We start from the raw sequence: 18,212 nt of genomic DNA, 5'->3' as shown, positions 1-18,212 counted from the left end.
GCTTTTATCCCCAATTCTGTTCTGTTTATGCTGAATAATAAGTTTTGCACCTTTAAGACTTGATCCAAGAGTGAAGGGGGGAGAGAAGAAGCAGCAGTTTGTTTTCAGACACTGCACTCACTCCTCCACATTCCTGCTCCTGGACTGTGCTGTCTGCGGATGGACAGACCGGGACAGAGCTCTCCTTTGCTTTTAGTTAGTTTTAGCTAGCTGAGGCAAAGAAATTCCCTGGACTGTGGTTTTTTCCCTTTTCTTTGGACCTGTTTAACCTGCTCTGGACTGAACACCCAGGGCAGCACCAGCAGCTGCACCTGTGGCCCACCAGGCCGGGCCTGGCCTGTGACATTTCCAGCACTGAGGGACTGATCAGAGACTGAGTAAGCTCAGCTGCAACCCAGGGAGGGGGTTTCTCAGTTTGTCATCTCTTTTGGAGCAGCAAGAGGTTTTATTGTTTAGGTTTTATTGTTTAATAAACAGGTTTTATCACTTTTCTCCAAGGACGTATTTTTCTCCTGGACCAGTTGGGGGGAGGGACCAATTCAATCTGCTTTCCTAGAGGAGCCCCCTCTGGGGATTCTCTCCAAAATTTGCCCTGAACCAGGACACACTGCAGATATCAAACCACACCTTCCCTTAAGTTTCTACATTCACTGTGCAGTTAAAAGCAAGAGAGGTTTTTTCCCCACTGAGTCTCTTGTGTTTAACACATTCTTCTCCTCACTTTCCTTCAGTAACTCACAGTCAGGAGCAGACAGGAGCAGCAGACATGAGTTATTACAAGTCCCAGACTCAGAGGGTGAGGGTGCTGCTGCCAAGGGGCACAGGGTACGTACCAGCAGGTGTAGACCTTCTTTGCTGTGTCGTGGTTGTTGCGGATGTGTCTGCGCAGGCTGTTGGAGGCGTTGAAGGAGCGCTCGCACTGCCGACAGGGGTATCTCTTCATGGACTGCAGGCAAAGAGAAACACCTCTCAGCAGCAGGGACAGGGAAGGCACTGGTTGGATTCTAATTCCCCTCCTCTTCACCTGGACATTACCTCTCTCATGCAAAAAAATCCCGTAATAATATGTAATTCTGCTGATGGAGATCACTAAGGCTTTGAGATCTCGCTTAGATTCAGCCCTACAGTTGGGTAATGCCAGCACTGATCTTATAAAAGCAGGACTACCTAAAGCATTGATTTTATTGATGTTTTTATTAGGAATTACATATATTCACTACTGGACCCCATGCAGAATTCCCTCAGTGGAAGATCCCTTCAGCCTCAGAAGGCAGCAGGACCCCAGTTAAGTACAAGTCCACTTACCCTTCTCACTCCTGTAATTCAGCACAAGAAAAGGGCAAGATGCTAAACAGCATGACATGGGCCTTTCTGTTATCCCTATTCTGTTATCATACATTTGGATGTATGATATCCACATTCCCCTAAGAAAGTCTGTCCTTTAACCAGCCTCCTCCAAATTTTTCTACAGCCCTTTATATAACCTGCATGTACATTCCAGTTAAAATCTTCTTAGACTTGTTTAATGAATACATCTATGTATTAAACTGAAATATTTGTCCCATTTCCTACTTCTGTGACATTCAAATGGGAAAATCCAGCACTCAGCCTGCCCTCATCTTCTTCTCTTGAAGTGAGGGCATCATCAAGTGGGACAACCCAGCCCTCCTCAAATCAAGCTAGAAGGACTCAAACACAATGATCCAGATTCCCATTCATGGCTGGGTGACTCAGGATATCAAACAAGAAATCCTGATGCCAAAGTACTGAGAAATCTGGCTGCACACAGCATCTTGGCCCATGTTCTGCCAGCAACAAGGATTAGCTTGACAAAAGTAGGTCAAGGCTTGAGCTGGATGAAACACACAAAAATTGAGATTTGCAATTCTTGTAATGACAGCCCTGCAAAGGGGCCTGGAATGTAGGAAACTGGTGCTCTTCCCCATCTCCCTAGCTCAAGTACTTCATTCCAGTCTTACCCTTCCATGATTTCTCTTCATGTGGGACACATAGGTTTCCCGATCAGGGATCCACTGTGAACATTCCTTGCAAGTCCAACCAGTTCTTCTCAGCCTGGACTTGGATTCAGGGTTATGTCCTTCCACCCTCATGTCTTTCCTCGTCAGAGGAGAGGGGGAAGTCCCATTGGCTACCAAGAGCTCCTTTGGTGAGGTGTGAACCTGGTTCCTTGAAGCCTTCTCAGATTTCTGCCGAAAGTTTGAGAGCTCCTCAGGATTGCGGGGGACTCCATGAACACCCTGTGTAACAGGAATAGTGGAAATGCAGGTAACATTCACATGTAATTCATATTCCACACCTTTATTTATAAATAAATACCATTCACTATTTAAATACATTATTTAAATCCCCACTGGCCAAACAACGTGTTGTTGTCTTGCTCCTGTATGCTCTCCCATTTCTCCAAGAAGCTGCTGCAGTGCTTTCCCTGACAAGAGATCTTCCCAAGGAACACTACACTTCTATTTCTGTTTCCTGCATGACAACAGCCACTCCTTGGTGCTGCCTGTTCAGCATTCTGGATGAGCCCTGGGAACTCTGGTTAAACAGGGAACATGTAATGGAAGAGAAATTTCAATTGTCATTATTTCAAGAGGCTAAGCTCCAAAAACATAGAGCTTTGGTAAGCTCTGAATGAAATGTTGCTCCAAAGCTGCTTCATTTTTGCTCAAGGGATGGAAGGAGAAAATGTTAAGTTTCTCCAAGTCTATTTCCTTCAATTCCACTCCATCTATTGATATTTACATTTTTCATGGTTCAAAACTTTGCTCCTGACATATAAGACCAAGCATAAAGCCAGGAACCAGCCTTATAAGGAATATAGCTCCAGGCTCTTTGGTTATTCAACAGGCCAGAATCCAAAAGTCCCCCAAAAAATTATTTTAACAAAGAAAATTGAACATAAGGAAAATAATCTAAAAACGAAGAGCTGTGGGAAAGCAAAAGCAAGTAAAAGAACAACATACCAAAGAAACCTCAAGAAACTCCCCCAGGAACAACAACAGTTCATCCACACAAAAGGCTAATTTAGAGGTTTAATTGTGCACAGTAATTAATAACGGGTAAAGTCTCAACACATGAAAGCCCCAGGCATTTGGAAATCTTTCTGTGGGTTAGACACCAAACAAACCTCCAAACACAAGGGCTCAGCTGAGAAGCCTGTGTGTACTTTGCACCTGGCCCAGCTGATGCCCACAGAAGCCACAGCACTGCCAGCTCCTCAGGAACACAGACACATCACCTTCCTCCCCATCTGGAAATCTCTGGAGTGTTTCAGTGCCCATTACACCACTGTTAAGCCACAAATGAGGAGCATGGAAAAATGAAGTGATTTCTCTGCAGAATCAACACCAGGAAGCAGAGTAACTCCTGCTCTGCAATGTTCTAAACCTGAGGAAGATGAGGAGGCACATGGATTCTTTATTTTGCATATAGGCACACACTAGACAGCACCTCCTAAAAAATCTACCACATGAGGGTGATCTCAGAGGGAGTGCAATTACTCCTCTGCCACAGCCAAAAAGCCTTCAGCCACCTCAGAGGTTGAGACAAAGTTTTGTGGTGAAGATCTTGGGGTGCTGATGCACAGACTGCTGCAGGCAGGTCCCTGGGCTGGGATCTGACAATGAACCACAAGGTATCTCAGCCCCAGTTTTTTAGCACTGGTGATGAACACCTCTTTGAAGGTCCTAGCCTTAATCTCAACTCTATTTTCCTAGCTATAATGCACCAAGATTAGCAATCATCAGCTTCACAGGAGGGCTTCAAATTGCAATTCATTACTGCATGCAAAGCACTTCCAGATTTGCAAGTTAAAGATATGGGGGAGAGAGCAAGGAAGGAGTTTTGAATGGGTTTTGCTTTCAGGAATGAGCTAAAAAATCTTCAAGCTTTCTCAGTGTTAGTATAAACAAAATAAAGTCACTGATTAAAAAAAAAATCATTTTTTCCCTCATCAAAGGGCAAGCTCTTTCTTCAGAATGCCACAGAGAAATCTTCTGAGATGATTTTTGTGAGGTGTTGTTGGGGACTGAACATAAAAACATCCTAAGATAACAGAAAAATGTAGTCCCTTTACATTTATGGGATAATCAAGACCTGTAAGGCTGATACTTCCAGGGCAATCACTCCTGCCTCCCTCAGTCCCCTCCTGCAGCCTGGTGTGGTTCAGAGCAGCAGGAATCAGGCTGTTAAATGCCACATAACCTCCTCTGAGGCTGCTGCAAAGGGACCAAAGCTCTCCAGGGGAGCACCCAAAATGGCAGATCCAGCTTTCACTATATAAATTCAGTAACACTGTGGGCAGAGAATAATTGTTCCTGTCTCCCAACCAACAAAAAGCTGCCACGTGAATTTAATTACTTTCTGTAAGAGGTTGGGGACTCCCCATCCCTGCAAGTATTCAAGGACACATTGGACAGCACCCAGAGCAAGCTGGGACAGTGGAAGGTGTCCCTGCAGGGGTAGAATGTGATGGCCTTTAAGGTCTCTTCCAACCCTAACCAGTCAGTGATTCTGTGCTTCCATGAAAATAAGAGAGTTTAAAATCAAAGAACTTTACCTGTATAAACAAGTTTTTGTCATACAGCTAAAATGCATCAAGGTGAGAGGAACTGCCAGCACTAAGACCAACTAACACAAACCACTCCACTGACATTTCCAGATCCTGTAAATCACTGCAGTCTATATTTTCCACCAAGATACTCCTCAAGAATCTTCCACTTCTTGAACCACTTGCCCCACATGGTTGATGTAAATTCTCTGTGAACTCAAAAAATAAGATTTTACACCAGTAAGGGAGAGAGTTACCTACCTTGACATGCTGCATTAGCTGCTGCTTCTGCATATACACCAGCTGACACTGTGGGCACTTAAACACTCCCACTAACAACTTGCTGGGGTTCTGCTGGAAGTGCTCCTGGAGCAGCTTCTTCTTGTTAAAGACCATCTCACAAGAGCATTTGTAGATCACCCTTAAACAATTAAAGAAAGTAAATTCAGTCTCTCAGCCTCAAGAAAACAATGTAAAAAGTTATCCCAGCAACTCCAGAAAGGGATGGACTTCTGAGGAGGGCTGAGCTCTCCATGTATTGTCAACACACACCCACGTGGGCAACTGCACCAGTAACTTAACTGGGAAGAACATCAAAATGCCTCAGGCACATACCACAGCTTGCTAAAAATAAGTTTACTTCTATGCATATGCATAACCCTGTGTGTATGAGCACAGACAGATGGGAGCAAACACAAAGCAAACCAGCCAGAGCTACACACTGCTTTCAATCCCACCTTTCCATAGTTCCTCACTTAAAGCACAGATTTTTGGCACTAGCTCAAGCCTTGGAGGGAACAGCTACAGGGTGGAAAAATCGGGAGGCTTCTCTCTAGTGATTTTTGGGGGTAACACTGCCTGGGATAACTCTCCTCTTCCATAAAGTGCCAGATTCCCTGGGGACATGTACCAAGAGGTGCCACTGAGGGTCCTGCTGGACAAAGAGGTGACAATTAAATTCCTTTTATGAATGTTTAGCTCTTGCTTGTCCAAAGCCCTCTCCTCCTGCCCAGGAGACTGTGTTTGTACCAAGGCATGCTCTGGTTTGGAACAGACCCCTGCTGGCACACAAAGCAGCAGCTCATCTTATACAAGGATAAAAAACAAAACTAGATAAAAAACTGTGAGGGAAAGGGGGAATCCTGGATCCATCCAGCAAAGGAGAAGAGATAAAACCAAAACACTTACTGAGTAGTCTTGTGAGGCTCTGCTGGGTGCTGGCTGGCCACGTGAGCCATGGTGGTGTCAGCAGACTTGAAGGCCTTGGGGCAAAAAGAACACTTGTGGAAGACTTCGCAGTGTTTCTCATGGATGTGCACTTTGAGCATGGCCAGGGTCATGAAGACAACTCCACAGTGGATGCACCTGGAGGAGGCAGGACAAAGAGCTGAGTTACAGCCACAGCACCACTTCCATCACACCCGTGGAATGGCACAGATGGAAGGAGGACCAGGCTGTGGTGGGTCCTTGATTCAATCAGTTCTATCTCTTCTGTGTTAATGTGGAAGAGTCAAGGAGGAATACAATACAGGAATCTGGGCAGAACTCACAGCTAAATGGTACCAACAAGATCTATAAAAGAAACCTTCAGAGACTAAAACAACCCAAAAAAGAATGAAGATGTGGTTCAACAGAATGTCAGCCCTGTACCTGTGAAAGCCAATTCCAGCACAGTGCATAAGTGAAAGACTAAGTACCTGATGAGATCTCCCTGTGGCAAAAAGCAGCACAAATACCCAGTACAAAATAAAGAATATCCAGTCAGGAATCTTCAGCAATTGCTACTGCAGTGAATTCCAGAAAATCACAGCAGCAATAGAAACACCCAAGAAACTGATAAAGCTCATTAAGATACAGGTGCTGCCTAGAAAGTGCTTGTCTGGAAGGGCTGTTTGGCTGCTCAGGGAAGAGAAAGGGAGAAGCAGAAAAGGATCTTCTCAGCAGCTGAAAACAAGGCCAAGAGGAGAGCAGGGCCACCCTGCTGTTCCCAGCTGGCCTCTCCTCCAGACACACACCTGTGACAGGTCCTGCCTCACATTCCCACAAGATGGCAACAATCAGCAGCCTCACTTCATTTCACTTTGACACTCCCCACATCTGCCTGCTGTGCTCAGAGAGGCCACACTCCAGCTCAGAAGGGCATGTGAGGATGCAGTCACCTGTCCCCAGTACACCAGCCACAGGGTTTGGTGCACCTCTGCTGATGTGGGACCAGAAGAGCCTCTCCCAAGGATATTCCACCAGAATGACACCAGTGGAACTCTGCTTAAGCCAGCACTCATGTCCAGCTGTTAGAGCAGGGGAGCCCAGCCTGGCAATGCAAGGGCCAACCTTGCACAGGTGGGATGTGAGAGATGCACAAGGGATGACCTCCTCACCTCATGAACAGGTTTTTGCTCCCTTTCCCTCCTTCCCCTGAGGGCTGTGTCTGCCCACAGCACTGCTGGGGGAGCGTGCTCGGTGCTGCTGGCACAGATGGACCCCAGCTATCGTGCCCTGGCACAGCTCCAAGCCCCTGTCATAAACAAACATATCCTTCCCTCCAAACCAGCCTCCCAGCAGCGTTTAGGAAACAAGCCCAGGCTTTGAAGTTGCACTTCAAAAGCTCATTAGGCAGAAGCCAGCCTGAAGGAGCCAAACCCTCTCCCCCACACTTTTAAGAAAACACAGAATTGCTGTTTTCTTAAATTTCAAGAGGGAAGCAGTGACAGAAGCTGGTGTGACCTTTGGGGAAGCATGAAAACATTCTGCTGGGGTAGTTCTGCCTTCAAGCCTGATCCTCAACATACGAGAGGGGGACAGAGACTTTCCAACACAGTAACTAACACCAGGAACCAGGTTATTGTGGAAGAATGAATTCCCAAAGTATAAATGGAAGAACAAATACCAATCCTGGCAGTAAGGAATATCCAAGGGGCTTCCTCCACAAATACTCCCTGAATTAAAAAGAGATGGTTCTGCCTGATGCTTGATTTTGGGAAGTACTTCATTAAGAATGAGGACTGAAACAAGCACTAACTCAGGGTCAAAGAATCACAGGTTAATTTAATTTACACTAAATGGAAGTCTAAACAACAGCCACGTTGTAATTAAGAATCCCAGTGCCAGAAGGACAAGGTCTCATAAACTAATTAGCTGAACAAAGTGGATGGAGGATGTCAAGGGGCTTGCCATGTAATTCCTGCAAATTGCAAATCCTGCTATCATCCCCAGTGCTGCTGGATCCCTCAGGGCAGGGAGGGTTGGCTGGAAGTCTTGGAAAGCATCCTGTGAGAGGAGATAACAGCTACAAGATGTCGTCTTAACCCTCAGAACGCTTTCTATGCCATCACCTTCCAGCCCCTCAATTCTCCCAATGGCACCAAGCAGAAAAATGAGTCCCAAATTAGTGGGGACACCTGGAAGGGGCTTGGAAAAAAATGGGGAAGGTGATACTTAGAGCCAAGAAGAAAGGAGCATTAAGGACAATCTTGTAAAGTTTCATTTTTAACTGTAGAAGACCATTCTCATTTTCAGTGCATTCACCAGCCATGACTCAACTCCAAATAAAACAACAGTAGCCCAAATTTAATTAAAAGCATAGGGTTATGAGCAGAAAAGGAGACAGAATAAGGACTTATCACAAAGCCAAACCTGTGCTCCAGAAATTCAAGAAAAATAGGGACATAAAGAGAAGCAGCTAAAGTCAAGCTGATCCCAGGAGGGATTTAAAGAATTCCTCAGCTTTTCAGCTCTGCAAGTAAGAAATGTGAAAGAAAAGAATTAAGTCACTCTGTGACTACAGGGCAGATGCCACAGATTATCTAGATATGGTTCTGCAACCAGAATTTATCTCTTCTGTTTTCAACAATGTCAGTGACATCAGCCTGCAGCAGAGTCAGGCAGGATAACAAGGATGGCACAGTCAGACATTGACCTGTCTGGTGGACCCAGCTTTCAGAAATGAGCTTCAGTAGATGTGAATTAGAAGAGAAGTTAAAGAAATTCAGCTTTTAGAGAAGCTGGGTAAAGCTAAAAAATCTTTAAGTATAATTTGTGAGCTTTGCCTTCATTTAGAGCTCCATTAATGTCCCTGGAACAGAGAGCAGGTATCTGCTAAAGACATCTGCAGAAAGATGGAAGCTCTCCTTGCTGGATTCCCAGGTGCCACTGACGTCCCAAGAACTGCACCAAACCCAAGTTAATTTTCTGACATCTCCTCCATACCCCTTTTTCCATCTCAGGGAAAACATTTTTTGCTCCAGCTTTCCCCAGATTAACTCCTTTTCAAACAGCCCCAGTGTCAGAGCCATTTAATATGTGATGGAATTAATTCTTTGTTGTGGGCTGGGTCTCCTCAAATCAGATCCCACATTAAAAAACCTTATCTGTATATAATTAAACTCAGAATTAGTTTGTTATGTGCCTCTTGTCTTCACAGTTGAAAGAAAAAGCCCTTGAAAACCTCAGTGTGATTCAGACCAAACCACACAGCAGAGCTTCCTGAAGTTGCAGACATCTTAAAAGAACATCTCCAAGAGCAGAAATTGCCCTGTTTGTTTGAATTCTCAGAGTATTTAATGGCAACCAAGAGAAAAACAGAACTTTCAGGAAACTCAAAAGATCACCCAGTCTCATCTCCCAAGCAAACCATCATGTGTTAAGGGCTGTGCTGCAGCTCAGGTGATCTAAACATGAAAAGGAGGGAAGGCTCATAGGGAAAAGTAACATGTTATTAGAGCAAGCAGTTTACTTGGAGAAAAGATATTGTACCACATCCAGAACCTTGGGAGCCTTCTCCACCTGTCTCAGCTCATGAGAAATGTTTGGACATTTGCAGGGGCATAGAAGGAAATAATCTGTGCCCTTCTCATAAAGGCATACATCCTCAGCCCATTACAACTGACATAAATATAAATTCAAGCCTTAAGGAGATTTACAGGATTAAGATCTGCAATCTTTTTGCTGTAAGTATCAATCCTGAGACATCCAGCTGCAACATGAATTCAATACAAGAGCTTTTCAGCTCAAAGACACCACAAAATAATGTCTGCTCTCAGAAATCTCTCTTAAATCCAGTTAGTAATTATTTCCCATTTCAAATGTGTCCTGTCATGCAGAAAACCATGCCAAGCTCCAGCTACATCCACTTTCAGTTCTGCTGTAAGAAAGACACAGTTCAGAGTCACAGAATGTTGGGACTTTTAAACTCATCCCATCCACTCCCTGCCATGGGCAGGGACACCTTCCATTACACCCAGTGGTTTCAAGCCCTGTTCAACCTGGCCTTGAGCACTTCCAGGGATGCATGTCCTAGTTTCAGATGGAACAGAGTTCATTTCTTCTCAGTAGCTGCTCCAGTGCTGTGTTTTGGATTCAGAATGAGAATAACACTGATAACACACTGATGTTTTGCTTTTGCCAAGTTATGTTTATCCTAAATCAAGGACTTTTTTTGTGTGTGTGTGTCTCCTGCTCTGCCAGTGAAAAAACACTCAAAACAAATCAGGAGAGAGCACAGCCACAGCCTCACAAGCACACCCAAACTGCAGAGGTGTAAATCCAGCTTCACAGGGAGCCTGAGCTCCCTGGCATGGATGTCCTAGTTTCAGATGGAACAGTTAAAGTCCTCTCAGTAGCTGCTACAGTGCTGTGTTTTGGATTCAGAATGTGAATAACAGTGATAACACACTGATGTTTTGCTTTTTGCTAAGTTAGGTTTATCCTAAGTCAAGGACCAGGTTTTTTTTTTTCCTCCTGCTATGCCAGTGAGAAGAGACACAACAGAATCACAGAATAATGAGGTTGGAAGAGACCTCTGAGATTACAGAGTCCAACCTGTGCCCTAACACCTGACCTAGACTACAGCACCCAGTGCCATGTCCAGTCTGTTTTTAAACACACCCAGAGATGGTGATTCTACCACCTCCCTGGGAAGAGCATTCCAGTATTTTATTATTCTTTCAGTGAAAAATTTCTTCCTAACACCCAAGTCAAGCTATACCTCCCTGACATAGCTTGAGGCTGTGTCCTCTGGTTCTGTCAGCGCTGCCAGGTGGGAGAGACCAACCCCACCAGTCACAACCTCCCTTCAGGGAGCTGTAAAACAAACTGGGAGGGAGCACAGCCAGCACAGCTCTCAGGATTCTGCTGCTCACAGTGACCCCAAGATGTGTCAGAAAGTCGCTTTTCCCAGTCTGGTGGTCGAAGAAGAAGTCAGGACTCTTCTATTCTTGTTCTCAAGGTTGTTTATTGTTTCTTATCTATAAAATTCTTTCTGTGGCCTGCCTAGGTCTGCTCAGCAGGTCAGACAGAGGCACTCTGCCTGCCCTCAGAGGTGGTGTTATCTTTTTATACTAAAACTATGTGTACATTATCGACCATAATTTCCCAATACCCATCACCTCTATGTTAGACAGTGAGCTTCCACTCTAAACCAATCCAAAAGTGCCACCATCACAGCAGAAGATGGAGGCCAAGAAGAAGAAGTAGAAAGGCTGGACACGCCCAGATTCCTCCATCTTGCCTCCTGAACCCCATTCTAAAAACCCCAAAAATCTATTTTTCACCCCGTGACAAACTATTATTCTACTTAGACTTTCATGGTTTGCAGATCCTCATATAAGGTTAGTAATTTTTTCCATGGACCATAATTGTTGACACCCAACCAAACCATGATTGGCAAGTGGGCTCAAAAGAACAATTCAGTCAGCAAAATTCAAAAGAGAAGCGTTGACAATTTGGACCCAAATTGTGATGCAGAAATCTTCCACTGGGCCAAGTCAAAAAGAGCTGCTGTATCTCTGCTCCTTCCATGGGTAGCAGCAGCAAAAGACACAATGTGTACCTGCCTGGTAGGGATTCCATTGCAAGCTGGAGAGCTCACAGACAAGTTAGATACACCTATACTTCACCCAAATCCCAAACCAAATCACACACAACCCCACAATATCCATCACCAGCAAGCTGTAATGATTAAAAACCCCACAGAAGAGTGGCTGCCAAAGTTACCCAGAGCTGCTCAGGAGCCTCAATATTAGAGCTGTTGGGTTCCTCCCCTGCACCACACTGCATACACTTCTTCTTTATCCCATGTTCCAACACCAAACCTTTTAACAACATTAAACATTGAGAGGAATTCACTGCCAATAGGTGCTGTGAGGTTTTAAGCCATGTTGCAGCAGACAACCCGTACCATTCACATCCCAAAAGCCTCCCTAAAGGTTTGGTTTTAATTTGTGGGAATTGGGCATGGGCAGGAATCCCTTCTGCACTTTTTGCATGGCAGTTTTTGCCTCTGAGGCCAGTTCCTTGGGAGAGGCTAGCTCTCTCTCCCCCTTCAATAAATTGAGAAGGGGAGCTAGGTGGTCTTGGCGAGGCCCAGCCAAGGCCTGACCCAGGTCAAAGACCCACACAAGGAATGGAGATCTGCTAGGGTTTTGGGATCACTCTTAATTTCCAGTTTCTGCAGAACAATGGTCCACGCAGTGATTTGCAAGCCCAGGTAATTCCAAGGTGGCATCCTCTGAACCTTGTCTTCCTGCAGGTAGAATTCAGCAGAGGTTAAAACTTTAACCACTAGGTCAAGTGTGTCTTGGAGTATAATGCCATTGGGGGCACACACCCAAGCCCATCACATAATCCAAATCACACGTGCCTCGGGCTCCGTGCCAGGGTCTCTGAGCCCCCTGGGCAGAGGTTTGGGCAATCCAGGACAGCCAGAGGGATGCCTCAGTGCAGAGGTGTGAATGGCAGCTCCCAGGGAGCCTGGAGCACCCACCTGAAGCCAACCTTGCGGGAGTAGTGCAGGCAGTTCTCCTTGACGTGCGTCTGGAAGTAGGCGGAGCGGCACACGGCGCCGCACTCGGGGCAGCAGTACGGGGACTTGTGAGCGTGGATCCTCTGGTGGGCACAGAAACTGCACTGGTTGGGCAGCATCATCTGGCACACTTGGCACGTCTGAGGGAAGAAAGGTTACATTTGGGAGTTATTGTCTACTTGGGGTTTTTTTCCCTCCCTAAATTCACCCTAGAAAACTTGCAGGTTTGAAGGAAGAACAGGCATACTGCGCTAGCAGCAGCATCAACTGCACAAAGTCTTTAACTAATCTATCATCTTTTCCCAACATCTTCCACAGTTAACCATTCCATACTTAAACCACACTTTTTATTGTTTATTTCCTTTTTTCCCCACAGAAAAGGAAAGCAAACTCACCTTTTAACTCTCATGAGCAGCATCAACTTCACAAAGCTCTTTAACCAGTCTCCTATCATCTTTTCCCAACATCTTCCACCATTCCATATTTAAACCACAGCTTTTATTGCTTATTTCCTTTTTTCCCCATAAAAAAGGAAAGCAAACTCTTTCACCTCTTAGCTCTCATGAGCAGCACCTGCTCAAACCTCTTTAACTAATCTCCTATCATCTTTTCCCAACATCTTCCACAGTTAACCATTCCATATTTAAACCACATTTTCATTGTTTATTTCCTTTTTTCCCCATAAAAAGGAAAGCAAACTCACCTCTTTGCTCTCATGAGCAGCACCAACCGCACAAAGCTCTTTAACTAGTCTATCATCTTTTCCCAACATCTTCCACAGTTAACCATTTCATATTTAAACCACATCTTTTATTGCTTATTTCCTTTTTTCCCCACAGAAAAGGAAAGCAAACTCCTTCACCTCTTAGCTCTCATGAGCAGCATCAGATGCATAAAGCTCTTTAACTAGTCTCCTATCATCTTTTCCCAACATCTTCCACAGTTAACCATTCCATATTTAAACCACATCTTTTATTGTTTATTCTTTATTTTATTATTTTATTTTATTATATTTTATTATTTCCTTTTTTCCCCATAAAAAGGAAAGCAAACTCACCTCTTAGCTCTCATGAGCAGCATCAACTGCACAAAGCTCTTTAACTTGTCTGCTATCATCTTTTCCCAACTTCTTCCACCATTCCATATTTAAACCACACTTTTTATTGTTTATTCTTTATTTTATTATTTATTCTTTTATTTTATTATTTATCTTTAATTATTTCCTTTTTTTCCCCATAAAAAAGGAAAGCAAACTCTTTCACCTCTTAGCTCTCATGAGCAGCATCAACTGCTCAAAGCTTTTTAACCAGTCTCCTATCATCTTTTCCCAACTTCTTCCACAGTTACCCATTCCATATTTAAACCACACTTTTTATTGTTTATTTTTTGTTTTATTATTTATTCTTTTATTTTATTCTTTATCTTTTATTGTTTATTTCCTTTTTCCCCTCATAGAAAAGGAAAGCAAACTCTTTCACCTCTTAGCTCTCACGATATTCTGAACGCTCAGCACTTTCGTTTCCTGACTTGAGAAGGAGAGCACTTTTCTCAACAAGAGTTCACCCCACACCAAAAGATCACAAAAAAGGAGGAAAATTACAGCCTGACTCCAAGCACCTGCTGCTGAAGGCAGTGCAGTCCTCATGTGCACCTTCCCCATCAAAACAACTGCTGAGTCTCTTGCAAAATTTCTTTGTATCAGGTGAAATTTCAACTTTCCAAGACCACAAACTATGGTTCCCTTACAGAAACTTCCTGATGACCAGAAATAATACAAAGCCTCTTTCTCTCCCTGTTTCATCCTTAATGAAATCCATTTTTACACACATGCTTGCTACCAAAACCTCTTTGCAGAAGCGTCATTTATTTGACACGTAAAGTTTTTATGTGGATGTATCACCGCATTTTCAACAGCTGCCAAACCTCTGCTCCCTTTCACAGGTGTCTCTGCACTCCTGCAAAGCCCAGGAGCAGCTACTCCTCCTCTGTAGGAAGCACATTATGGGATGCCTGAGCAGGAGTAGAGCTGGAGCAGATCCCAGCCCACTCTGAGCCCTCCAGGAGCAAAAACTGTCTCCCAACATTTATCATCCCATGCAGAATCACTCCTCTAACTTAAGAATAAACAGCAGCATGCAGCTAATTATGGATTATCAAATCAAGTAATTTAACTAAATAATTTACATGGATTTCACTGCTGGCAGTCAGGGTAGAAACATGAGACAGAAGCCCCTAAATCTGACAAAAAAATAGAATAAAATCAATGGCCAACTCCCTTTTCTGTATCATTGCTATTTCATGCAGCACCTCTGTGATGCTCCACTACATAACACCCATCAGGGAAATGTCAAAACCCCTGCAGCTAAGAGAAAGCATCACTTACAATAAAATGCAAAGCTGTGACAAACCTGAAAGGTTCACAGGGTGGAAGGGAATAAAAAATTAGGCACTCAAAAGTGAAAACTGCAGAAATTGCCAAATACCTGGAAAGCTTCAGATGTGACACAACTTAAGTTTAGAGGAGAAACTGTTTGTCCAGGAAGGAGAGAAATTAGTGGAAAAACCACATGGTAGGACTGCCATGTACACACCCATGGGCAATTAAAGGAAGCTCAAGAGCATTTCAAATGCTGCTGAAGTCCCCTAATTTCAGCAAACAAAACCAGTGCAAATGGGCCATGGGAATGGGAAAATGAGAAATAGAAAATCCCCCAGGATCTCTCTGCAAGGAGCTGAGTGGGAACTTTAATTCTCCAACGCCCTCTCAAATCCCCAAGTAAGAGCTACAAAAGTAAGTAATAAGCAATAAATTCATAGTAAATAAGAGCAGTAAGTAATAAGTAAAATCAGTTTTATTGTGTTTAAGATATTTTTTTCTAACTGGCTTGAGAATGGAGAATTTATCTCCCTGGCATTATTCAAATGGGACTTCTTGCTGTGATCTCAACTATTATGTAAGGCAGAGGCACCACAAGCACAAGCTGAAAGCACCTTTGCCCCAGTAACTCAGTGAGAAACACTCTCTCCAGATCCTGCTTTGTCAAAGCCAATTTAGTTTTGATTTTAAGTCAGTTTGAGGCTCACCTCTTCCTCCCCTGCGTGTCATACCCACTGCTCCCAGAATCAATCAGCATTTTGAATTTTCACCATCCTGTGTGTTCTTGTGCTAAAATATGCCAAACCCACTGAGGATTTGATGAGCTCCATGCCTGGGCACTGCTCCTGGGGATGTCAGAGGAGCAGCCAGCTCCTGTCACCTCCTGCATTATGTGAAAGGGTCCCAGGGACCAAAATCATACCAACACAGGCCAGGAAAGCTTGGGGACCAAAATTGTGGTTATCTACTTCAGGCCTAGCAAAAGCCTGCCAAAAAGTGTGGACACATGATACAGGCATAAAAAGCAATACTCAGTGAGGATAAAGCTAAATTAATTAATTCATTGCTCCTGCAGGCACCACTGAAGGAGCTAAAAGGATTCCCACACTGACACCACACACCACAGGAGGGACATAAACCAGCCCAAGCCTCCAAATTCACATTGTCATGTGAAGAGCCAAGACATTGGACAGTAAACAGAAAAGAAGAGAGATAAATGAGTAAGAATAAGGAAAATCTCATCCTCAAGCAGCATTACTTCTGAACTTGGGAAAAGTCAATGCAGCTTCTCCCTTGTGGCCCCAGGGAACAATCCAGGCTCTCCTGAGGAGACAACAACCACAAGGGTAAGGAAGATCTGAGCTCCAATGGATCATCAGGATACCTGGATTTCCCAAACAGCTTTGCAACATCCTTCACTACAGGATTTTGAGGAGGTACCACCACATAAAAGAAGGAGTTTGCTTGGATAATTCAGTGGTTAGAAGAAAAGACAGAGCAAGGTCCCCAGGAAGTTCTGCTGGCATTTTGGCTCTTCAAAATAACCTCCAAATATCTGGGAAAGTTAAAGAGCAAAGATTGATGATCATAATCCAGTAACTCAGCATGTTATAGATAAGGGCTGACCACAAGGACTGGCTGCAAAAAGACACAGCCATGTGTCTTGGTTCATTTTATTACCCTCAGCCCTACACACAAATGAGTAGGAAGGAACCAAGCAAGTAGGAAGGAACACATTAGAGCTGAGGAAGGTTCCAGTAAGAGAAAAAAAAAAACACCATAATGGTGTCTTCCTGCTCACACTGATCCTTTTCTCAGCAGCTGCAGGTACAGCTGGCAGCCACCCTGCCAGGAGGATCACAGGAGGTTCTGCTCACCCCTTTGGCACCAGGAGCCAGGGTGCAGCCATGCTGGGCTCCCCACCAAACACTCAGTCTGGGACTCAGACTGGTTCCTCCTTCTGCAACTCCTCTGCTCCCTATGAGAAATTATTACTTGGTTCCAGATGTCACATTTTTATCTCTCTCCTAGTTTTCCATGACTTTTCAAAGAAGTCTGGCAGCAATTTGAGACATTCATTAGTCAGTTATTTCTAAAACATGTTACCAAGACAGGATTCAGTTGTGTAATGTCTGTGTTTTTCATACTCCCATAGCCTATGCTTTAATCAAGAGTTATTTATTACAAATTTTCTTTAATTCTGGTTTGCCTGCCACATTTCATTCGGGCTTTTCTTCCACAAGTCACATTCACACACAGACAAATGCTCAGAAGCTCAGCCATTTTGGAATACTTGAGCTGATTCCCATTTTTACTTATTAGCTTCTTCAAAAGGGGAAAAAAATTAAATATTCACTGAGATACAGTGCAGATTGAAAAAAATATCCACCACTCAAAAAAGTTTGTCTGTTAAACCCAACTCTGTGGCCACAGAGGTGTTTGCAAATTAGGGCATTTATAGTAACACAAGAGTTTTGCCCCAGACAGTGCCTGTGGAAAGGGAATTGGCATGAGCAAAGAAACATTCCAGCAGTTTTAGTCTCTGCAGTTCCAGAGTTAAGTGATGGTCATGGAGCTCACATCCACTTAAGAGCTGCCCCCAGACTACAAGGATCCACCTTGACATGATCATCATGGAGCATCAGCTAAAAACACCTGGGCAGCAACCCTATGGCATGGAACCAGGGCTTGGAAAAATATTCACAAGCCAAATTATCTCTTAAAAAAAAAAAATACTAAAGACTCAAAGTTAAACAGTCATAGGGGAACAGAAACTGTATTTGCAGACTGTTAATGTTTCAAAAAATGCTTACCCCTAATATATTCAAACCAAAAATCCCCTACCAGTGGTGCCCTAAAACCCCAGTTCTTCCCAAATCCAGCCTTTTGCAAGCTGTAATTTTTCTGCTTTGGGCAGAACTGCTGGGGCAGCCAAGGGATCACAGAGATTAGCAGGATCCTCTTGCTATTAAAAATAAAAAAAAAAACAGTGACCAATTACTAGTTGAAGTCAACCTTTAAGTTCTCAGTAGCTCTCCCTGCCTGCCTGGCTGGGATCAGTGCCAGCCCCGTGTCCCTCAGCAGGGTGGCACTGCAGGGCTGCCATGTGCTGCCTCTGGGGCACAGCTGGCACCTCTGCCCCCTCTGCTCCCCTGCCCACAGCCCTCTGGGGTCACTGGCTCCAGATGCCTGCAGGGCTATTTTGGACTTATTTCAACCATCCAGGTGACAGCACTGCCACACAACATTTTACCAGTCTGGGGAGAAGCAGCAGGCAGAGAACTGGATCTGCTGCTGCTGTGATAACTGAACTAAACTCCTGCCAAGGTTCTCTCTAAATGAACACACATCATTGCATTAACATGCTCAATTCAGGGATGAAAAGAACAGAAACTCAAGATTATTCATTTGAAGAAGAAAAACCTAGAACCCTAACGTAGAGATTTTATTCTAATTTTTTTCTAATT

At 44.1% G+C, this 18,212-nt stretch overlaps 1 protein-coding gene across 3 annotated transcripts in view; it reads right to left on the bottom strand.

The window, feature by feature from the left end:
• ZNF592 (zinc finger protein 592) overlaps nucleotides 1–18,212 on the bottom strand; it is a 40,421-nt gene that overhangs the window by 6,519 nt on the left and 15,690 nt on the right. For all 3 annotated transcript variants that reach the window (XM_063169300.1, XM_063169299.1, XM_063169302.1), the window contains exons 3-7: nucleotides 12,330–12,508; nucleotides 5,759–5,935; nucleotides 4,832–4,991; nucleotides 1,980–2,258; nucleotides 834–946 (exon numbers count right to left, since the gene is read on the bottom strand). In XM_063169300.1, coding sequence (XP_063025370.1) covers nucleotides 834–946; nucleotides 1,980–2,258; nucleotides 4,832–4,991; nucleotides 5,759–5,935; nucleotides 12,330–12,508 — 908 coding nt within the window. The remainder of the gene's footprint in view (nucleotides 1–833; nucleotides 947–1,979; nucleotides 2,259–4,831; nucleotides 4,992–5,758; nucleotides 5,936–12,329; nucleotides 12,509–18,212) is intronic.

This window comes from Melospiza melodia, chromosome 15 (genome assembly GCF_035770615.1).
Source record: "Melospiza melodia melodia isolate bMelMel2 chromosome 15, bMelMel2.pri, whole genome shotgun sequence".
Classification (NCBI taxonomy): Eukaryota; Metazoa; Chordata; class Aves; order Passeriformes; family Passerellidae; genus Melospiza; species Melospiza melodia.
Note: the sequence above shows the minus strand (reverse complement) of the source record. Positions and strands in the feature narration are given on the sequence as shown.